General features: G+C 41.7%; 2 protein-coding genes across 2 annotated transcripts in view; one reads left to right on the forward strand and one right to left on the reverse strand.

Moving 5' to 3' along the window:
• Positions 1 to 4,028: 4,028 nt before the first annotated feature.
• Positions 4,029 to 10,320, reverse strand: LOC310894379 (uncharacterized protein). Its single transcript, XM_083824403.1, has 2 exons — positions 9,236 to 10,320; positions 4,029 to 5,050 (listed from the first exon to the last, which is right to left on the reverse strand). Exons 1-2 carry the CDS (start codon positions 10,103 to 10,105, stop codon positions 5,006 to 5,008), a joined length of 915 nt encoding a protein of 304 aa, XP_083680529.1. The 5' UTR covers positions 10,106 to 10,320; the 3' UTR covers positions 4,029 to 5,005.
• The window catches only part of LARGE1 (LARGE xylosyl- and glucuronyltransferase 1), a 288,235-nt gene continuing 273,445 nt past the window's right edge, over positions 9,398 to 24,187 (forward strand). The window contains exons 1-2 of the mRNA XM_083824334.1: positions 9,398 to 10,321; positions 11,850 to 11,926. The gene's annotated coding sequence lies outside the window, so the exon portion shown is untranslated. The remainder of the gene's footprint in view (positions 10,322 to 11,849; positions 11,927 to 24,187) is intronic.

Raw genomic sequence — 24,187 nt, forward strand, 5'->3', positions numbered from 1 at the left:
TATTGAAATTTTCTTTAAAGGATGTTTTCAGAGTAATGTGTTGAGCATCAATTATATCAGAGATGTAAATCATACTGAAACTCCCTTGCACTGTGCATCTGAGGCATGTCATCCATATTTCTGAAGTCTCAAGCACTCCGGCCAATCCAAAAAAATTTTGACAACTGGTTTCAAGCATGTCCCTCTGCTGAGGCTGCTCTTTGCAGCAAAGGAATCTGAAAATTAGTATTTCCCTAAAGGCTACCGCTTTATTTTTAGCAGAAGGAGCATAGGTCTACAAAATCCCCTGGAATGTGATATTAATTTAGCTGATATAATTCCTCTTTCAAATCATTCTTCTAATGTCTTAAGACAGTATGCTCTGTTTGCACCTCTGCTGGATTTGATGTTTTGTCACCTAAAGTTACTTGTATGGACATCCTGCTATTAGTTACTGCAGGAAGGACAGGCTATAACTTCCTTTGTTCTGAGTCCAAATCTGCTTCGAGTGTCAATAAAACAAATGTTATTACAGCAGGAACTCAACAGTAGTGGGTAAGAGTATTAAAAGAATTGTGTGCACTTGCTTACTAGTATATAAAAATTAATCTATGGAGGTAAAACAATTGCTGTGTGCACCTGATTACTAGTATATAAAACAATCTACGGAGGCAAAGGAACAGATAGATGGGAGTGAACCCATGACAGCTGTATCACATAGCACCCAATTTGTCATGCAAGTGTCACTTGTATCTAGCCTTCACCATGTATATACTGTTGGATGGGATCATTCATGCCTTACTACACTGATGTGGTCAGGCATAATTCTTCAAAAACACAATTCATTAGAACCCCAGTTTCTTATTCAAAAGTACTCAGAAGGGGAGAACAGAAATTGTGAGTTATTTCAGGAGAAAACCCAACATCTGATGGCAGAAACCTGTTCTAACTGTAGCCTACAACAAGTACAAATGCTTTGAGGGTGTCATATTCTGAGTGGAGACCTTCAGTAGTATAAAAGACATCTATCTAGGCATCTGACTCTTACTTGTGCCTACTTTTTTTCTATAAATCTTATCACTAGAAAGAAAGTAGGAGGGGAAAAAAAGCTTCTTGTTCATACAGGCATTTTTGAGTGATGCAGATACTACAAGTTTGAAGCAATACTTTGTTAAAACTCTATAGTGTCCGTTCTTCTGTAATATCCAGCCTTACAAACTACATTAATAGAATACTGTTACAGTTGCAAAGTACTCAAAGATTAGGAAATGAGAACTACATTCTGCAACCTGAATTCAATCCCCCCCTTTTTTTTTCTTCAGATTACAATTCCTAATCACACAATACAGTGACTTTTGCCAGACCTGTACTTTATTTGATGTGCAAAAAGGTCAGTTGTAGACTTCTTGGCACTCTTCAGTATCTTCACCTCTCTTACCCATGCCAGATTTTTTCATCCACGCAATCCTGTTTTTCAGCTTGTATCCCAACTCCCAATCAAATCTCTCATTTTCTTTTTGTCTCCCATGGAAGAAATAAACTCTCCATTCTCAGCTGCAGTATCTATCCCTACCAGGACTCAAGTAGCCAGGGGAATCAGCTCATAAAAACTGCTTTGCTCCTGCAGTGATGCATAGAAAAGAAAAAATATCACTTGCTCTCTTGGATGAGTAGATACAAAAAAATTCAAAGGAGGGTGAGCTTTCATAGCTGTTGTATTAGACTAGCTAACACTAGAAAGAACAAGAGGTGTAAGCTCAACTTATGAGTATAGATTCTTTGAAGATGCAGCTGTCCCCTTTATCAAGCCTCTACTAATCACACAGTGATTTTTAAGGGTTTACATAAGAAAAACTCCACTTATGTCCATGCAGTAGTGGCATTTTTCCCTAGCAGAATTCTCAGTTGATTGCTTAAATCCATCGCTAGCTTTGAGAGTCTAGCTGCTGACCACCCAGTAATGTGCAGCTGACTACCACCTCTCAAACTTGTAGCAGATTATCCTGTACAAAAAGGACAGGAAACTAGTCCTTCCTTTCAATGAGCTAATTGAGAAAAGTGTCACTGTCCTATACTACAGCGTAGTAATTGCCATAGTAGAGATAACGCTGAATTTGCCATAAAGCTTGTTCTCAAGAAGTTGCATCTTTTTCATCTTAATCTGAGAGAAGGTAAAATACAGTGCCTCCTAATGATGATTACTTATCTTGGCTGCATCTATTTTGCCTTTGGTTATTCTGAGTGGAAGAAGGTGGGAAAAGAGTTTCAAAAAGCCATTAGTATCAAGCCTGGTTCTGGAGAAATTTTGAGTCGTTTCTTTTCATTGGAGTTACTTTAATATCATCTGGCATAGAAACAATAAGGCAGCACACTTGGAAATATTGTCAACATAGACAAAGGGCGCCATGCCAGCATAATTTCTGACTATAGTGCTGTGATCTTGTGCATTGGAGAAGTGGTATTTAAAATTATTTTCACTATCTGTAGATAAAATTCTTTTAACTGACTTAAGTACATGTTGATTTCATTGGAAACTTTGCTTGATCTGGTCTTTTTTTTTTTTTTTTTTTGAGGTACTACAGGAACTGTGAATTCTGATACCACCCATGATAGTAAAAGCTTATTCTCTTCCTCGGCACACAATCTGATACTGACTGCAATCTTAGAGTAAGTAGCAATGCCAGCACCTCTGTGGTTGCCAAGTTCAGAGAAGCAAATACACGCACAGAGTGTATAATACCAATTGAATTGGTTGGGCTTTTTTGTATCTGTTGCTGGGTTTCTTCAATGTCACCTTCAGACTTTGAAGGACTGTCCTTTTTCTGAGCCCACATTGTCGGCTTGGCCTCTAGTATGTCTAACAGCTTTAGTTTCACCTAAGAATCAATGAAAAAGCCCAACTGTGTCAAGATGCCATCTGAATCACAGAATATTGAAGTGTTAAAATACTTCTCTGGGAAAGAAAAGGTGTGTAATGTTGACAGGTTCATTGGCGCTAGTATTGGTCTTGCCTTGTTGTTTGACCTTAGCATCAACTTCTCTATAACTGCTGGTGAGACTGAAAAGGATTATCCCTTTGTTACTGACAGTTTCACTGTTGAGATGGGGTGACCTTTCCTATTCTTTTGCCAATGTAGCAAGCCCAGATCATAGTCCACAACTTCTCAAATGCCAGCAAGAACACAGAAACTTCCTTTAGCATTGACAGTCTTGGCTACAGAGAGCTGGATGCTGCTCACCGTCGCATCTCAGCCCTGCCAAAGGAACCTTTTAGTTTATTAACAGTACGCTTCTGAGATGCACACCATTTGTTGTCACTAGATGAGTTCACGTTTGTATGCTTGTCTGTTTAGATTACAGTTCCTGTTCATATTCAGAAATAAGATACATAAACTTTCGTTGTGCTTTTTTTTGTCTAACAAGGATGTGGAAGTGGACTTCGTTCTGTCAATTTTGTAAAACTGCCAAAAAAAGACTTATATCGTGCTGTCTAGTTGTTGAGATGACCACAAAGCAAACAAGCCGGTGTCATTAAACAGGATGTGGGTTTTGTTTTACCCTCCCTTCATTGAACAGCAGCAGCTAAAATGCACTTTCTTCTTTCCAGAAAAATCCTCTAGGAAATGTTTAAAAGTATGGCCCTCAGTGGGAGAGGGGGAAATACAGAAATTCTAGATCTGACTGATAATTATGGTCATTTGTTTTTGTTCAAAAGTATTCCTATTTGACTCATTTGGTAGTGACTTTTAAGTAAATTTGGGGTAATTTATTTCTGTACACTCTGTTTTTAATTCAGGCATTTTTATCCAGATTGTAGAGGCCTGACCATTGATACAAAATTTAGAATTATTTTAACAAATATTGATATAATCCATTAGCTTGTAATAGATGTATGTTATCATTCATCTATTTTAGTTTGTTTACATTCTACATCTACACTTATTCTTTAGGAATGTGTAAGTATTTTTTTTGGTCAGACTTATGAGAGCTTTAATATAAAATCAGCATGTAGGTGACAGCCAGATGTGTTGCTGCTACTCTAGGTGCCTAAGGAAGCAATCAAAGCACCCTCCAAACATGCTAAACACACTGAGTTAAGAATATTGGAGCTGACAGATGAAGTTGGCCATGAAGGACATTGCTTGGACTGCATGGAAGTTGATGGACATCTTAACACTGTTTACTTAATCATCAGAAGGCTTACTGTTGTTGGCTGTCTGAAGAGGCTATTTGACTGTGGGAATTACTCATTTGTCACAGGTATTCTCAGAGTTTATATAACTGGCAGTTATTTCTGCCTTCTGGCAGAAACACACTGTCAATGATTGAATGAGCCTTCTCGCTCTTTTAAAGAAGACAGAATTCTTCAACTACTGTAAGGCCAGTTTTCCTTCTAATTAGCATCCTGGCTCTAGGGAGGCCTGTATTGGTAACACTTTCAGAAGTTAATGAAGCTATTCTGAAAACAATTCAACCTTCCATGTATAAGGCAGGTGCTTCTAATGGAAACAAAAGGTCTTGTTTTGATCAGGTAGAGCATCCTCATTTTCACCTGAGAAATGACAGATGTCCTTAGATAAATTAAAATCTAAATGTGTAAGGCTAAGAGTGGAAGAGCAATACACTGTGCTTTTTAATATTTCTAGTAAGGATAGCAGATACTAATTATATAGGTCTACAACTCAGTTGAGTCTTGTCATAATTTTATTTAGCTTTCATACTGCAGGGCAATAATTGGAGAAGCGTAACAAAAGAAAATAGATTGCAACAAGAGAGAGAGATGTACCCAGTACTTTGGGGCTGAGATGAAGCAAAGAGAAATTACTAAAATGAAACTTCATAAAATTGTGCGTATATGTATATACGTGTATATATATTTTCCCAGAACACAGACTGGGACACAAAGGATAGTAGAGACTGAATACCACAGAAATCACTGCAGCTGCTCCACTGACTTCAACATACCTTGATTTATGTTTAAGAGTACCTGGGTCAGTTTCACATTGCTAGATAGGGAAGTTTAAAGTTACTTCAAAGTTTGTTGAGTGCTGCTTTTCTTCACCAGAAGTTTCTGTAAATGGAAAGATACATGTTAATACAGACTAGTTATGCTACTGTACATTTATCCAGGATTTCACTGCAGATAGCATAGGTGTGAAGACTCCTTTGTTAGAAAACAAACAACAACAACAAACAGTACCACTTCAAACACAGCACTTGTTACTGTATAGGATGTACTTAATCATTACTGAAAACTCTGGAAACATTGGCATTAACTTTATAGAGTGCAAAATAGTCTTTTGAGTTCCATGAGTGAGATTAGCAAAATAGTAAGCAATTATTTCTACAAGTAAAAATACGAAATTGACTTGACCACCATCTTGGTAAGTCCCAACTAAATCTGATTTCAGTTTAACTTCATAAAATTAAAGCTGCATCATGTTTACTCTTCCTTAGTTTTTATGGTTTTAAAAACACCATTCCTTCTATTAAAAACATTATTCTAAAAACAAAAAAATCTAAATTACTAAGTCATAACAAAGGAAAATTAGTAACTGGCAGCAATGGTAAAACAGAAAATCTATAGAAAGTTTTCTCAGAGGTTCAAGGTAAACAAATAGAGGAAAAGGCCCCTTTCCTTCCACTTTTCTTAGACCTAGTACTATAGCATAGTACTAAGACCCGGTATTAATGTTTACCTTTTTGTGTCAAGAAGTACAACTGAATTCCAGGAGAAACCCATATAAAATTCAACACAATTTATCACAGAACGTTCAGTTTATTCTCAGAAATTTATTTTGGCATAGAAGAGAAATATTGATGTTTTAATAATTTAATTATATTTGAATTCTAAAAGTTTTAGGTTTTCATTATATTTTCTAGTTATTTAAAAGCATGTATTTTAACAGGCTTTTTTTCAGTTTCTCTAAGTGCAGGGACTCTGCATTTTGTTCTGGCTTTCCTGTTTGTTATTGTTCTTTTTTTGTTTTGTTACATGCACAGGAAAATCTGCATTAAATTTTAATTTAGTGTCCATAGTGGAAAGCTTATGTAACAGAGCTTCCATTTTACAATCAAGAGCTGGAAAATTACAGATTATATTTCATTCATTTCCTGTCTAAAAGATTTTTCCAACTACAAAAGATGTTGTGGCCTTCAGTAGTCCTGTGTTCACTGCAGTGTCAGATGATAATAAGAATCTCACAAGCTAGGACTTGCTTCAAACTTCTGGTTTTGCTCTTCATGCTCTGAAACCATTAACAGTTGTGCAATTTTGCATATAGAAGTCAAGAGCAGCAATTTATGAACAGAGTCCTAACCTTCTGCATTGAAGTGGATCAGTTAACACAATTCAGCCAGCCCTGCTAAACCAGATTTGAACTTCTGTTCCCTGTGAGAATAGCCTGAATTGTTGATTTCTATGCAGAAGTAGTTATTTTATCAATTCCACACAAAAGCCGCTCACGGAGGACTTAGTTTTGTCTGTGCATGTCCCATATCTTGAGTGTGATGCAGCAGCATCAGCCTTGCTAGGTATTTAAAATGCTGATTAATCACAGGAGTGTGTGTTGAGGAATGGGGGCACAGAAGTCAAATTTCCACAGAAACCTGTCACATAAAGCACTATTAGAGCAGTAAAGAACTTTTAAGTTACCTGCTGAACAAATCACTTTTTTTTCAAAAGACCTCACGTTGGTTGACTTCAACTAAAAAATGAAGCAGCTGTAAGAATGTCACAAGGACTTCATTGGTGTGAATGGGAGACAAACTTCATGTACATTCTTAGTTTGAATACTTGTGGGCCTTAGACCCCTTCTTCTCCTTCACTAAAAATGGCTATATTAGAAACAGATTTTGTTCTTTTAATCAAAACTCATCTAGTCTGTAAATGTTCAGTGTCTTACGAACAGACTTAGTTCTCTCTACTGATGTTCTAGTGTAGTGAAAATACTACAATGTATTTGAAGACATGCACTCTTATGACTTTGTCTCCTTTCTCCAATAAGGAAAAAAGACTAAACACTTGTGTGGTAATTCATACCAGTATAATTTATTGTATTGTGCATTGGAGGTAACCCCCTAAGAGCTCTTATAAAAGTCTTTATATTAGCACCATCTCAAAAACATTTCTATTCAAAAGCAAATGTCTGGTTTACATATTTTTTTATTAATAAGATTGTTAAAACTTTTGGATTTACAACCTTAAATAACTGTTTATTTTTAAAAACTCTATACTTGACATTACTATAGGTTTTGCTTTTTAATGTAAGTAGACCTCTTGCTCCAGAACCTATGTAGCTTCTCGCAGAAGTTTATTTCTGGCTGAATGAGATCTGAAGTGCAAATATTTGCAGCTAATTTTTATTTTTACATGTCCTTGGCATAAGTATCCTTCTGTGCTCGTTTTTTACTCCATGTCCAAAGCAACTGCCACTTCAGGATCTTCAAGGACAAAGACTTATGGAGTGATTTTATGATTACTATGAAAAGATTACTTGTTTATAAACATAGTTTCTGAAAAACTCTATCTTCACAGGTAGTTGCTCCTCCTGTCCATGTTAGTTCTTGTAACCTGGTGGTAATCATTCTCAGCCAGAGCTTGATGAATGCTCCTGTGGGCTTGAACAACTGTTGTCCATTTTGCGTAGGAAAGCAGCCTGACAGATGCAGAGCAATTTCAAGTACAATACTTTGCTGCAGTATTAAGCTCCATCATTTGTCATGTATGGAGGTACATTAGACAACCCTAATAATCCATGCTGCTCTTAAAACCTAAGAAATGTTGTGGGTGCTGAGACTTCCCTGCTCTAATAGTAGAAAAGAACATTATGAATCTGCAGATATTGTTCAGTATTTTGTAGGATCAGACAGACAATTTACTAGTCTTTAAGACACAGCATGAGACAAAAAAATGTTTATCTGCTGAGACTTCCAGTGATAGGCACTAGACAACCTGGTTTTCTTAATAATGAAGCCATATATACAATCTTGTTTCCTCCTTCATACATCTCCAGCAATTCTTTCATCATGACTGTCACCAAAGCAGTTACAAACCTTCACCAGTGCAAGAAAAGATAAAGACATGTTATTACATGATAGCTGATCCTTTAGCTTCACTTAGGAGAATGGACCGAATAACTCGCTTCAGTATAGCTCATTTCTGACTTTGATCTGCTCACGAAAATAACTAGTGTAATAGAGACTGATCTGTATGTTACTGTAGCTTTCCCAAAAATCATTCAGATCCAAATTCAATTCTTTTTAAAGACACACAGAGGTGTTTTTTTTTTAATCCAAAATAGTTTCTTAGTTGTCAAAATATGTCAAAATATGTCAAAATTTTAAGTCACTAACACTTATGTGATATCACTGGCATGTTCAACTTCGTGATTTACTCCAGTTCATCTGATACCACTCCTGACTACAGCAGCAGTCACTGCTGGCGGCAGAATACTAAGTTTGACGGACCGATGCCTTAATCAAGTCTGGCAAACACTATCTTCCCATGAATAATCTGCTCCAGAGTTCACAGCATTTTGGTACAGCATACTGCAAAATATAACTTCTGCCCACAATACAGCAACTTCTGAGTAAGTTATAGCATTTAAGTAGTCGATGTGAGAAATTAGCATCTCTGAATCTCTGGTATCCTTTACTGAACAACATTCTTCCCTAAAACATTCCTTTATTGTTCTGGAGAAAGAAAGCAATAAGTACTGAATGGTATCCCTGTTATTTCTACTTCTCATTATTTACATTATTACTCAAAGCACGTGTCTACTTTCCTTCCTCTTCCATTCTAAGAACGGATCAATGCCTTTTTAAAACTGAATTGTATTCACGTTTGCTCCCCTCCCGTAATTTCTGCCCTGCTCGTACTTCTCAGGAAATTTCAGATCCCCTCCGCGCCCATACACAGAGCTTATCGTACGGTCCTCTCAGCATGCTAATGTGGTGAAACAATCCATTTTACGCGGACGATGGAGCGAAATGAAACCGATGAATTAAAATAACGAGGAAAAAAAAAAAAAAAAAGAGCCTTGATGACAGCTCTGTGCCCGTGGTGTGGGGGAATAAGGTGCGTTCATCGCTTCACCGGCACGCAGGAGGACACGGGCAGGGAGGCTGGCACAGGAGGCGCTCGATTCGGGCGTGTTACCGGCGGTAGGAAGCCGGGTGCTCGCCGCCGGGCACCCCGTGGCCGGACACCCCGCCGCCCCCGACCGGGGGCACCCCCGGCTCCCCCCTCACTCACCCCGGCGGCCGGGCCCAGGTGCGGCGGCCCCGGGCGCCGCTCGGCGAGGCCGCCGCTGGTTGGGCGCCGGGCGCCTGTCGCTGGGCGGTGTGTCACGGGCTGGCTCCGCCTCGGCCCCGCGCCTCCGCCCGCCCATGCACAGACATGACACAGACACACAGGCACTGCAGCTGCCGCTGAGCCCCGGGCAGAGCGGCGGAGGCGAGCGGGCGGTTCTCGGTAGCCGCCGGTAGGCAGCGGCAGCTGCCCTGCAAGCCCGCCTCCGCCTCGGGCCGCCGGCGGCGGGCAGCCTACGGCGGCGGGACCCGCAGGGGGCAGCCTGGCACCGGGCGCCGGAGGGAGCCGGCGGGGGAAGGCTGGCAGCGGGGAAGGGGCGGGAGGCAAGGAAGGAAGGAAGGAAGGAAGAAAGAAAGAAAGGGGAAGGGGGCAGCCTGGCGCTCGGACCCGGAGGCGGCCGCCGGGTAGCGGCACGGAGCGAGCCCGGGCAGAGCGCGGCACCCAGCGGCCGCTGAGGCTGGGCCGGCAGCGGTAGCGGCGGCGGTGCCGGAGGAAGCCTCCCCGTGCCCGGCAGCGCCGTGCCGGTGACCTTCCCGGGGCCGCTCGCCCCTCGCCAGGCCTCGTCTCCCCGCGGAGATCGCGTACCAGGCCCCGGGGAGAGGCCAGGAGGCCGGCCCGGATCCCCCCCCGTCGCCCCCGGGTCCTGCTGGCCGCCGGCGGGGCCTGTGCACCGCGCGGCTGGCCGCCGGGGAGAGGGGCGGGGAAGGCGAGCGGGACGGCCGGCCGGGGCCGGGCTGCGCCTCGGGACAGCAGCGGGGAGCGGGCAGGCCCCGAAGAGAGAAAGAGAGGGAGAGCCGGGCGGAGGAGGCGCATCCCGGGGAGAGCGGGGTCCTCCCCGCCGCCCTCCTCCTCCTCATCCCCATCCCGCGGAGAGTGGAGCCGCCGGTGCCGCCCCGCCTGGGACCCGCCGGCTGACACCCCTCCGGGGACCGAGCCGGAGCTGCCCGCCCCCCCAGAGCGAAGGAGGCAGAAGAACCGCTTGGCTGCCCGGGCAGGGGGGAGCTGGGCGGCCCGCCGCCGCCCGGGAAGGTGAGTGCCTGCTCGGGTCGTAGCGCTGCGCTTACCGTTTCACCTCCCGAGCCCCTCTTCCCCCAGCCGGGGGCTTGCCCTGCCCGGCGAGGGGGAGCCGGGGGCTGCCACCCCGGCAGGGAGTCCCGCCGGCCCGGCTGCCGAGCCGCTCCTGCCCGGGGCCAAGCTGGAGTTTCACCGGGACGCCGAGGCGCGTTCCCCCTCCTGCAGCCCGGGAGACTTAGGCAGTCACCTCCTGTCCGGGAGCTGTGTCGTTAGAGCGTTCATCCGTGCTCACCAGGGGTTGGGAAAGCAGCAACTTGCGGCCTCTGTGGAGGTGACATGAAGTTTGGTAATGCCTTACGTAACACTTTTTGGAGGGACTCCTAGCCCTTGCGTTGTGCCCCGTTTTGTTTCCAGAGAACAAGTGATCTCCTTTCTTTGTGGAGCATCGTACAAGTGCTCCTTGTATGTGTTTTCACCTGAGTACGGTGTCTCCTGCTTTGTTCAACTTGGAACGGGGGCATTGCTAGAGAGCAGATAGAGCCTACTTTTTTCCAATATGTATTGTTAAACTCGTTAAATTCGCCTGAGGAGGCATCTGAACTGTTGTTACAGGGTCTTACCTTTTTGTGTATGTCTAGTGCTTGGTTTTTATTACACTCTTAAAATTATTACAGGAGACATTTTCACAGCCGTGACTGTCATTTATGTATTCTGGAAGGTATAGATGCCAGGATAGAAATACTAATGAATCAAAAGCCTTCTAAACAGCGTTAGCTTTCTTTTTATACAATTTCAGTGCTAGAAGGAAGAGAAAGCCCTAGGCTAAACAAAGTGCTATGTTAAAACCAGATTTGGCAATAGCCAACAGGTCAGCACATTTCATTTAATGAAATCTTCTGGATACAGATTATTTTTCTTTGTATAGTATCTATTATTTTACTTGCTTAGAAACAACAGGGGAATTAGGTAAGTCAGCTGAAAGGTTTCCTTGTTTTCCGTTTCCCTGCAGTTTCTTCAAGTGGTCATCGTCTACTTAAAAAAAAAAATGTTACTTCACACAAAAAGATAGTGTAGTGATTTGCTACATGTTCTTTAGACTCCTACTGCATAGGTACGCTAGGGGGACTAGTTTGGTGGTGTTTTTTTCCCATTCACTGGTGAAAATGCACAGACTAATGTAATAACGCATATAAAAAGAAGTCTTCTTTCCTTGCCGTATAGCATTCCATCATTAGTCTATAAACTTAAAGGAAGAATCGTATGTATAAATGTAGATGATGAGTTCAGGGCAGGGGAAATATTTTAACAAAATCATTCTACTTCATTCTATGTTCCCTGCTGCAAACGGAGATAAGTTATCAAAGGTTAGTTTACTTATAAGAACAGAACAATCAAACAGATCCCCCAAACCTCCTCAGTCTGTTGCATTTTTTTTTTTTTATGGAGAAATGAACAAGGTGGAACAGTTCTCCCTAAGCTTCTTGAAAACTGCAAATTGCTGATAAGTGTTACAAGTTTGAAATGTGGAATTCTTATTGCTTAGGTGTCCTGTGACGGCCCCTGATCAGCAAGTCATGTAGAAGCCGCAGGAACTGCAGTCTCTGATGGATAATTGGATTGGTAGGTTCTTCTTATGTTTTTTTTTTCCTCATTTAATTGCCCACTTGTGATAGCAGTTTCCTTTTCTCCACCCTGTTGATTTTTAATTCCTGCAGTTTTTGATTTATGTTGTGTGTTGCATCTTTTCTGTTCGAAGTACATACGCCCTTCTCAGTTGCTGGTAAGGGAAGTACAGTATTTTCATGACAGTATGTGGCAAGATTAATGTCTTTATTAATATCAGAAATATTCATGGCAACTTTTTTTCTCCTGTGTTCAGGTGTTGTAAAAATAAGTTTTTTCAGGTCTGGGGAAATATGCACTGGATTTCTTTAAAGGCATTCTGAAAATAGTATTACTTATATATTGGATTCTCTGTGTCATCTATTCAGTCTACTGGAATTCCAAGGTATAGTCCCTCAGAAAGCCAAAGTACAGAGCGTTGTGAATGACTAGATGTCTTTTGGAAGCATTAAGATATGTCACCAGCTTGGTCTGCTGAAATTTCAGAGTGTAGGACATAATAGGAGCAAAAGTAGTATTCTTGAATGAATTACAGAAAACTGGTAAAATGAGGCATACGCATATGTATTTTATACCAGAAAACTGATAAAACTTCCTTGCACATCCATGTCATTAAACAGAAGTATTATTAAGTTTTAAAGGAACAATCCTCCAAAATATAACTTGTTTTATTATTTCTTGCTTAATTATTAATTTTTACCTAGAATAAATGATCAATTGTCAGTAGACGCTTACTGGAATACTCTCCTCTCTCATCTTCTTTCTGTTTTCCATTTGGTGCATGTGCATTTATAATAGCAATCCTAAAAAAAAAAAAACAAGCACGCACATACACAAAACAGACGAAAACCAAAGCCATTTTGTCAGATGTTTGTTAACTGAAGGCTAATAATGAGTAAAATTTACAATCTGACATCAAAGTCTACATTATATATGCTAATCTCAATTCATGTGCAAACTCCTGTTGATGGGGGTTGCTTGTCTGGATCTAGAGCAACGTATGTCCCTGTTCCTATTCTTTTTTGTCCAGGCACCTAGGCTTGTATGAAGGCGTCTGTTAATGAGCCCGTGTCATCTTTGATTGAAGACCTTTCATCAGCTGTGTTAGAATTAATTAAGAAATACCCATTTTAAGGGTATGATATGGAAAAGTAGTTATGCCGGAAATATGACCTATATATTCTGTTAATATTAACATAAAGACTTGCTTGAGATGAAGACATGACGGCCAATGCAAATTTACAGTTGGTCATTCTTCATGAGTTTATCTCCACAGAGTTAGCTGTATTTGCCTAATTCTGTAACTAAAGAACTTTCTGAAAAGTAGCTCTGTGTAAGAAAACATATATACACAAGCACACGCAGTGTTTCTGTCCTGCTCGTTGTCTGACTTCGACCCATCTTTCTTTTTGTAGTGAATGCTACCTTTAAAAAAATGTCATTTTTTAGTATTCCATGTGTTGTAATTCATAAGCTGGAGAGTAAGAACTACCATTTGGGAAAGTAAATTTATTTTTTCTTTTTTGCTTTTTCATTGGATTGGTATTTTTCTCTTCCTTGTGGTACCCCCACCTGAAGATAAGGGTTAAGAAATGAGGCTTGAACCTTTTAGGGATTCATGACTCCTTTTGGTGTCACTTGGCTTAGCATTTGAACACCTGTCCGGTCTCTTTTCAAAGCTTGCTCAATGCATAGTTGTAAATAGGGAGTAACAGATACCAAATTCTATTTTATAGGGAACTTTGTGGCTCAAAAATCAAGGAGAAATTTGCTAGAAAGGATTATCCTGGCCTTGGCACTGACTTTGAAGCAAAACTGCCAAGGCTGGAATCCTTGTGTAAGTGCAATCTCTGTCAGAATTAGAAGCAAACAGAGTAAAACAGTTCCTTTACTTGGTTTAATTTGCAGATCAGACTAGGTCTGATCTAACTGTACTTACAATAGTATCCAATTCACTGTTCTTTCCAGGATATAGCTACTACTTCCACAGCAACAGAGTTAACTGGGTAGAAGCTACGCTAAAGTGTAATTTGGCAAGAGGAGCCCCAGCAATGTCTATTTAATTCTATGGCAAAAACCCAGACCTAATCACAGAGCCTGATGATGGAGGAAGCTGGAAATCTGAGACAGTGCAGGAAGAATGCAGTCTTCCTTGCCAACCTCCATGTAAAACAGATACACTTGAAAATAATGAAAAGGAGTAGATGGCTCTTAAAGGAAAGCATTCTCTGTCCTTATGCTTCCCATTTCTTTATCAGTGATATAAGGAAATAGATGCCACAACTCTACACTTTCCCCAAGCGTTTTTGAGTATTGATAGTCATTTCTATGACTAGGTCAGTTTCAGGGAACTGGAGAATTGTGTTGCATATAATAACCCAGCCCCTATGCATGTTGGAAGACATTTAACAGCTAAGGCTTAGTAAGGAGGAGAAAACTATAAAACTATGTTATTGTGTAATAACATAATTATTCAGTTAAATACAGATGTGGAGAATGAAGAATTCTGTTTTAGGAGGTGGGCTGAGGAAGAGGAGAGAAGAACAGTTGTGGAATTTGATTAAAATATATATATATATGTGAAACTTAATTTTCTTACAGCTTTCAAATAGACTTTTGTACTTGTTGAGGGACTTCGGAATGAATACGTCTGTTTGCAGAAAAGTGTATTTTTCATTCTAGAGTAAAAGGTGTTACTGAATGATGAAGGGGCGGAGGGAGAGAACGACAAAAAGAATTGTGAACTGTTTGGATGAGGTAGAGCTTCCATCTGATATTCAGACTTCCCAACACAGCTCCTCCTAGCTACATTTAACTTTCCTCTTCTCTAACTCAGTGTTGTGCCCCTAACCCTCCGTCACCTCAGTACTGAATTCCTTTGGAGATTGTTTTCCATTCTGTCTTCAGTTAATGCTGCTGATGATCAATACTGCAAATGGAATTTTATGTTCAGAAATTACTGGACTTCAGTGTATGAATCTGCCTAATTCAATCTTTTTCAGGCTGAAGATACTAGAAGGGCATATGCTACTGGGTAGATAGAAGAAATGAAAACCCATCATTCTAAATCCCTAAATATATGCTGTTTAGATCATGTTGTTCTTAAGAATCTCAGCTTTCATTTGTTTTCAAACAGAAGGGTGTCCTAGGCTTCACTTTTTTTTTTTTATAGAAAACGAAGTGACATTAGCTTTAGGAGTCTGAAAGCAGAAGTTAAATACTGTAGTCTCATCTTTTTTCAATCGTAAAACTGGTTCTGGAATATGACTCACATTTAAACACAGGGAGGTTATCATTCATGTACAGCAAGTCTTCTAAGATAAAATATTGGATGGTGTGCTTGAGAGGTCTTAAACAAGATAACAGTAGTTCCTACCTCTTTAAAAGGGCAGAATTGTCTGTACTTGTGGATTCTTTGGTGTTGAATGTACCATACAGCAAGATGCTGCTCTATTAGAGATCTGGAGCATTTAGGAATGGGACCCCTGTAAAGGTAGAAATTTTCTGTTTTTATTATTGGAATATTTTATAACTTATGTCCCTGCACTTGGTGTTCCAGAGTTTTTTAATATCAACTACATTTATGAGAAATCTGTTCATCTTCTGTGACTTCCAAGTAGAAGAAATTGGTAATTGTTGATGCCATAAACCATTGTAAGTGCTAGGAAAGTTGCAGTGTACTGCCATGTTGACATTAACTTCCACAAAACAAAAAATGATCAGATTAAAGAAATGGTACAAGCTTTTAGTCTGGGATATCTTTCTTCATTAAGATGTATGTTGACAAAATGCAAGATGCTGCAAATGGAGAACAAGGGGAAAAAAAATCAGTACTGATATTGAGTCTACCACTAATAGGACCTGATAGTGGCTAAAATAGACCACTTGGTGATGGACAGGAAAAAGAGGCCTTTGTACTTGATGTTGTTGATCTTGTACCAAGGTTCTGAGACTACCATAATGCAGAGGAAGAAATAAAGAAATCTGGTCTGTACCATTATCTCAGATAGCAAAAATAAAATATGCAAGCTGAGAACGTTTCAGATGCAGCTGTCTTAATTGCACTATGATTGCTGGACAATGAGTTTAAAACCTTAAGAAAGAAGCAATGTGTGTGACTTGGTCTAGGACAGTAAATTTGCATTATTCCATGGCTGCTTTCAGACCTTGGGTGTGAAGAGGAAAGTGTGCCAGCAGTGGCTTAAGTTACTAGATTTCCTTCCCAACATTGTGGTTTGTCTCCCATTTCCCTTGTTTTCAATATAATGTTAGTGCAGCTTAAGGGCTGCTAGATTAAAATAGTAGCATTCTAGTGTTGTTCAAATTCACCTTGTTCAGATTAGCAGCGCAGGTCCTTCATCACTATAACACCTCCTTCCATATAAAGGCTTTCCCTAGGAAATGATTCCTGTGTGGCTTAAATCAGGTGACTTTCCACCTAGTTTGGACAGTTGGGAACCATGCATGATATTGCCTTGCAATGTGGTTATTGATCTTGGAATTTACACCTCTACTGCTGGCATCCAGAACCTTGCAGCTTGCTTTTGCATGCTTGGCAGGGCCAGTTGGGTGTAAAATCTTCTCCATATCGCCAGTGTCCACTGCTCACACATGAGTGCTCACACCTGTCACCTGAGGTATATCAAGCTGGATCATCTGTGGAGAACATCTGAAATACTGTTCAATAGGCTTAGGTCCTGATTTATGTTACAATCACAACGTGAGTAACTGTGCACAGCTGGTGAATGGGCTGAGAAGAAAGATGTTCTTAACATTTTTTTTTCTTAGGATGAGCAAAATAGTAATATTGTGTCACTAGTATGTGAGGAACTGAAACTGATGACAGTAGTCTTCATGTACAGAATAACTTTGCCAATTCTCCAGTCTTAAGCATGTTGTGGAAATAAATTCATAGGTTCTTGAATGTGTTACAGAGCAGGCTGGAGTAGGGCAAATGACAAAGTAGAAAGATAAACTGATGCACTGCAGGTGAAGTGATACGGGCAAAGTTTGCCAGGTCGTCAGTCAAAAAGCAACAAGTAGAACTCCGATTTCCTGAGTCACGGTTGTGTGCTTTGAGCAAGTGAAAACACCTATGTCTTTAGCAAAAAATATCGCTTAGTATAGTTGTGCCTAAGGTGATGAAACAGTCCCTGATGATACTTGGCATATAGAATCATGGAATGGCCTGGGTTGAAAAGGACCGTAAAGATCATCTAGTTTCAAGCCCCCTGCTCTGGGCAGGGTTGCCAGCCACTGGAGCAGGCTGCCCAGAGCCGCATCCAGCCTGGCCTTGAATGCCTCCAGGGATGGGGCATCCTCAACCTCTCTGGGTAACCTGTTCCAGTGCCTCACCACCCTCTGAGTGAAAAATTTGCTCCTAATTTCTAACCTAAATCTCTCCTGTCTTAGTTTAAAACCATTCCCCCTTGTCTTATCACTATTGAGACATGTAAACAGGCCCTCCCCCTCCTGTTTATACACTCCTTTCAAGTACTGGAAGAATGCAATGAGGTCTCCCTGGAGCCTTCTCTTCTCCAAAGCTAAACAAGCCCAGTTCCCTCAACCCTTCTTCATAGCAGAGGTGCTCCAGCCCTCTGATCATCTTAGTGGCCCTCTGGACCTGTTCCAAGAGCTCCACATTCTTCTTGTGCTGGTGGCCCCAGGCCTGCACGCAGCATTCCAGGTGGGGTCTCACAAGAGCAGAGTAGAGGGGGACAATCACCGCCCTCTCCCTGCTGGCCACCCCTTTTTTAATGCAGCCCAGGATATAGTTGGCCTTCCGGGCTGCAAGCGTGCACTGCTGGCTCATGTCCAGCTTCTCGTCCATCAGTCCTTCTCTGCAGGGCTGCTCTCAAGTTCTTCTTCGCCCAGTGTATATAAATACCTGGGATTGCCCCAGCACAAGTGCAACACCTTGCACTTGGTCTTGTTGAACCTCATTAGGTTCTCATGGGCCCACTTTTCCAGCCTGTTCAGGTCCCTCTCGATGGCATCCCTTCTGTCTATCGTATCGACTGCACCGCTCAGCTTGGTGTCATCTGCAAACTTGCTGAGGGTGCACTTGATTCCATCGTCTATGTTGTTGATAAAGATGTCGAAGAGCGCCGGTCCCAAAACCAACCCCTCACCATTGTCCGGTTGTCCTCGCAGAGCAGTGTACCTGTTCTGTAGGGGAAGCACCAGGCAGGTGCACCTGCTATGCTTGTAACACTGAGCAGGGACCTTTTGCCATTGCCCCCTGTCCCCCAATTCATCACCATCGTTGTTAGGAGGAGGAGAGGAGAGGAGAGGGGATCCACTGTAGCAGGAACTCTGTCTAACTGCTGGTCCCCTCCTATTACCTACTTGCAATGTGGTAGAGGGATATGTGTTTCTTGTGGAGCCTCTGCTGGCTGCCTAAGCCTCATGGCTGGTAGGGAATGGGTCCACCAATCTATCTCCCTCTCACTATCCCTAATGCTCCTCAGCCTCTCCACCTCTTCCCTCAGGTCAGCCACAAGGCTGAGTAAATCATTCACCTCATCGCATCTGATGCAGGTGTTGTCTCTGTCACTCTGCACTGCGAGGGCCAGGCTCTGGCACTCGCTGCAGCCAGAGACCTGTGCACTCATATGTTTGTGTGGGGCCTCTGTCTGGATCTCCACACTTCCCGTGACAACAGCCTTCCGCCGGGGTGCAACCATGTCAAACCAGCAGGCTCGCTAGTACTCTCTGCGGTAGCTTCCTCACCGAAATTATAAGTTGTAAGAGGCAGAGTTCACAGAGGAGAGGAAGAGAAAGGGAGGTGGGAAAGGGAGGAGAGGATCCTCCCCGCACTCTTCCCTACCCCACACTAACTGCCAAGCTGGTCCTGTTTGCGGTGCTCCCTAGGTACTGCTTTTATACAGTCAGGGAGTTTGCTGTCTCAGTGAGTGGCTGCAAAATGGCAGCGACGCCCGGTTTAAATATCCCGCCACTACCGCTGCTGGCTTTGCCTACTCCTCGTGAGCTTCCCTCGCGAGGGCTGCCAGGCCCTGGCGGCTCCCTTGGCTGCCTTGAGTGGCCTCGATGCCGGAAAATAGCCCTGCCTGCCTCGATCCCTTGCTCCACTGCAGAACGCGTCTGCCCAGGAGACAGTCATCCTCGGCGAGTAAACTTATATAACCTTTTTAAAGGTAAATATTCATCTGTGCATCTTTAAACAAACAGGTAATATTAATAAAGTTGAATAACTAGATAAATGAAAAAATAATCTCATGATAGTAGAGGTTACAGATGCTCTGTGTTGATTTAGAGGCAGTGCAGTGAGTGACCAAGGGAAGACAGGAGTGGTTTTCTTCTCAAAAGTGGAAAATAATACATTTAGAGGAGAAAGAAATGGGAGAATGTTTGAAGGAGTAAACAAATATATCTTGGTCTTCAAAGCTGGTAGGTTAATGTTCTTAAAGTATATGGAATTTTATCTGTAGCCAGTGGTGGAAAGAAACTGGAGAATGAAACTGGCATGGGCTATTTAGCCTACAGATGAAGCAGAAGTCACCATAAGTGAGCATTAAGAAGACCAGAATCTGCAGCTGATTTATTGATACATGCTAATTAGGTAAAAAATGCTGCACTTTTATTGGTGGCATCCTTTTATATTGGTTTTTACCACTGATAAGCAGGGGCAGGCATAGCACCTGTCAGAATAGAAGGCTACTGCCATGTTTGTAAGGCGTGTATCCCACTCTTGGACAGAAAAACAATGTAATCTTTATTTTCATGAGTAATAAAGATTTCTGGACTTGCAATTAGTATTAAGAATTCTCTGAAATAATGAATTTTGCAGTATGTTTTATTTTGTGTGTTTGGTTGGATTTTGTTCCTTAGCTTTGTTTGTCCTGCATTGGACATTGCTGCGTTGCAGAAGGCCTGAGTTTTGATTTCCCCTTCTCCCTCCTTTTTCCCTTATTTTCATATTTTAAGTGGCCATGTATGGGGGTAATATGATTTGGGAAAATATTGTGACTTTTTTGAGTGAAATAGTGGAATAGTGAATGTAGTGTATAAAGCAGTTATTTATTAATGTTACTAAAATGTCTAGAGGCTTTGTTTGAGTAAGGGCTCCCTTTATTCTGGGTGAAGCACAAACACAGACTCTGTGTACCTTGAGGGTACTTCATGGAACAGAAAGGCTGGTATAAAATGGCAATATAAGCACTGGTGCATGGCTTGAACTCTTCTGACACAGCGGTGCTTTTGGAGAACCACAGAGTGGTTGAGGCTGGAAAGGACCTCTGGAGGTCCTCTGGTCCAACACCACTTACTGTTCAAGTATGGTCACCTAGAGCTGGTTGCACAGCGCTATGTCCAGATGTCTTTTGAATATCTTCAAGGATGGAAACTCTGCAGCCTCTACAGACATGTTTCCTGATTATTGATGAAACCACCAGTGTTTCATTTTTTTTCTGCCTCTTGTTCTACCATTGAACACCACTGAGAAGGGTCTGGCTCCATTTTCTTTACACCTTCCCTTCAGATATTTATTTTTTGACGTATCCTTTGCCAGTTTTGGCTGCAGGTGGGCTCTGGCTTTCCTGAACACATCTCTACAGGATCATACAATGTCTCTGTATTCCTTCCATGTTACCTGCCCCTGCTTCCACCTTTTGTATACTTTCTTTTTGTGTTTGAGTTTTGGCTGGAGCTTCTTGTTCATCCGTGCAGGCCTCCTGGCATTTTTGCCTGACTTCCTGCCCATTGGGATGTTCTTTAGCTTGGAGGAGGTGATTCTTGATTACCAAATGGCTTTCTTGGATCCCTCTTCTTTCTAGGGCCCTGTCCTAAGGGATTCCTTCAAGCAGATTGCCGAAGAGGCCTGCTCTCCCAAGTTCAGGACTGTGATCTCTTTTTTCCTCTGCTCCTTCCTCTCAGGATGTTGAACCCTGCCATGTCATGGTCACTGTAAATAAAGACTGCCATTTACCTTCATACCCCCAAAGAGCCCTTCCTTGTTTGTACATGTGAGGTCCGGCAGAGCACTCCTCCTCGTTGGCTCAGGACAGGGAGTCGTCATGGATGCTCTGCAGGAACCTCATGGATTCCTTATGCCCTGTTGTGTTGGCCTTCCTGCAGATGTCAGGGTGGTTGAAGTTCCCCATGAGAACCAGTGTCTATGAATGTGAAGACTTCTAGCTCTCTTGTAGAAGGCCTCATCCACTTGTTCTTCCTGGTCAGGTGGCCTTAGGCAGATGCCCACTACAACGTCACTCATACTGATCTGCTCTTTAGTCCTTATTCATAAGCTCTTCGTTGGCTTATCGTCCATCCCCAGGCAGAGCTCCACGTATTACAGCTGTTCTCTGACATAAAGGGCCACTCCATCTCCTTGTCTTTCTAGCATTTCCTTCCCTAAAGAGCCTGCATCATTCCGTTACAGCAATGCAGTCATGCAAGCCATCCCACTGTGTCTCTGTGATCCCAACAAGATCATAGCTGTGCAACTGCACACAGATCTTTAAGTCCTTGTGTTTATTCCCCTTGTGTTTATTCATACAAAAAAAAATCCACAATTGATAAAAGCTATTCAGATAAAAGAACTGTTTTTGCCAGTATATCTGTGACTACTGTGGCAGCTTCTCCTAGCCAAGTTACGTCAATCAACAGTCACTCTTCACACCACCAGCCAACATAGCTGGGGTGTTAGAAATTCCCAAAGCGAGAAACTGTTTCCTGCCCGAAAGAGCTTACAAAATACAGAAGTAAGAGTGTGCTGAAGTGTTTGAAAACTGATGGTTTGTACTTTCCTTTTTTTAAGATTGTATTTTTAATCTCAGTAATTCGTCATTTGAATAGTACTAGCTTATTTATTGATAGCATTGTTGTTGTTTAAACATCTTTTGAAAAAATAAAAACCGTATTCCTCCGTTGTGATTCACTGGAAGCAGCAACATGGGACAGTTCCGAAAGGATTCACTGTAGTTCTGGGACATAACCATTTTTCCTCTCTCAGGTTATGTTGCTTTTTAATTGATGTGGTATTTTAAGTACATATTATATTCGACTTGTTATTTTATTTTAGCATTTTCGTTAGGGCACAACACCAATTTTTTGGACTAACCAAACAGAAACCATTAGGAGGATGGAGACAGATCCCATTGCACCTGCCTTGTGACTGTAATTTGTGGAGGTGAAATGAATCTAACATGGCAGGAACTGAGTCATTCATCACAGACAGCAAGAAATCCAGGTTCCCTTGTGTTTTCCTGTCTTTTTCATTACGTGGATTTGCCATATGTATCTGAGTTTGGGATACAACTTCTTTGATACCTAAGAACTTCTTCTATTTGGCTTGTTTTGAGTCAGGATGGCTATCTTTGTAGGACTTAGTATCTTTGGCTACTCAGAACAAAATGGAATTTTTGGTTTAATTTTAGAGGATTGAAAGCTGATATTTTATCAGGCCAGAGATAACATTATTAACATTGAGAAACATTTTTCAGGAGCTGTTTGTAACGCCGACTTCAGTCTTTACAGTGAGATCGTTCTCTAATTGTTCAGGTTATCTCAGGTCTGTTTTGGAATCCTCTCTGCTGTTAGCCCAGTGGTTTAGGTGATAATCCCTAATGTTTTCAGTTAGATAATCCTGTCAAACATTGACCTGGCAACTAACTTCCATGTTTTTGTTGCTGACTTGCAACTTGGATAAGAGTTGACTGTAGTAACCCAGTATAAATTCCCACTAGTAACCAAGCCTGTTAAACTAGGCTGAACAATGGGAGGACATGAAATCTGTGTTCCTTGCTTTTATCTGGTGTCTATTCCTTTCTCTATCAAGTTCAAGCCCCTAGTTTGTCAAAGCCCTCCTCAAAACCTCAGTAAGAATGTTTTGGCCAAGCTCATGAGCCTTCAAGCCAGACCCTTAATGAGCTGAAGTGAAAAACTTTGCCATTCTCACTTTACTTTTCCCAAGAGCAGTCTCACTGAAATCAATGCTGAACCAATACAGATATGTCAGTCTTGCTCTGTCAGATTGCCTCTCCATCCATCCTTGCCGGTGTTTACTGTGATGGAATACTGGTAAGCATGTAGTGATGCTTCTGGATGGCATGGGGTTCCCAGAAGAGACCCCAGTTTTGATCTGCATTAGTAGTGTTGGACACCCCAAATGAACATGAATGTAGCAGATAATGTTTTGTGATGAATCTTTTTGCACAAGACTTTCCCATTAGCTGTGGCTAAAAAGCCACGAAGCACTCTAAACGAAGAAAATAGGACTCAGCAGGGCATGTAATGGACAAACTTACACAAATTACAGCTTTGTTTCTAGCACCTTGATTCTGCTGGACAAATGTATCTGCAGGTATTGCGGTAATGGAAGCAGCAAAGCTTGTCGCATAGTGGTACAGAACAAAAAATATTTTCAATGCTAATTTAAGAAAAAAAACAGGAATTTCCGCTGAGAAATGTTAGTGCTGAAAGTAACCCAGGTCTAACAGTATCTCTCAGTGTACAATAATGTAGCATTCCTTTTCTGGTGTGTTGCTAAGATGGGAGTAAAACCACAGTATGCAAAATTGAAATATCCATCCATCCATCCATATACTTTGCTAGCAAGTTCTGCATCCTCTATTCTTGCTTCCTTTCCATGAAACAATGGTTCTTCTATATCTTGGCACGTTCGTATTTGCCAAGTGTTTTTCAAAGATGAAATATAGCAGGAAGGTGCTAAATATTCTTGCTTTCTTTTGGAACTAATTTTCATTCAAGATATTCTTGTCATAGCTTATATTTGGTGTGAAAACTGGAATGGATGCTCTGATTTTTAAGAATTTTGGACTTGTTTGTTTTGCTGGCAGGACACAAATAGATATGCGAGGTTTTGCTGTAATTCTGTGGCTCAGAGTAACTCCGTGGTGCAGGCAAGGATCTGTATTCTAGAGGCAGCTATGTTAAGGGCCAGCTTAGAAATGTATCTGAAATTACCTGCTGTTTCTAGATTGAAGATTGGGATGTGGTCAGTGCATTTAATTAACCTCTCTAACCATCACTATATGTCCAAGATGCTGTCATACCTGCAGTTTTTTTTTTTTCCTTCTCTAAATGTATGAGATAACGTAGCTGATGGATAGACTACAGTTCTGTATTCTTAAATAATTGTTTCTTTAGTGAACATTCCAATAAAGGAGAGATCCTCTATCCAAGCTTGGCACACTTTGTGCAAAATTTCTTGCCATTGTTAAACTACAGATGGGAGGAAAATGTTCTGGAAGAGCCTAATTAAAACACTGACATATC

This window comes from Anser anser (assembly GCF_964211835.1).
Source record: "Anser anser genome assembly, chromosome: 1".
NCBI classification, from domain to species: domain Eukaryota; kingdom Metazoa; phylum Chordata; class Aves; order Anseriformes; family Anatidae; genus Anser; species Anser anser.

What these genes read in the sequence shown, in the direction of transcription:
- LOC310894379 (XM_083824403.1), bottom strand. Translation starts at nt 10,105, where the DNA reads ATGCGCCTCCTCCGCCCGGCTCTCCCTCTCTTTCTCTCTTCGGGGCCT. An exon ending in ACCTGGGCCCGGCCGCCGGG is followed by an intron (nt 5,051 to 9,235) that starts GTGAGTGAGGGG and finishes TTCCATTTACAG; the next exon opens with AAACTTCTGGTGAAGAAAAG.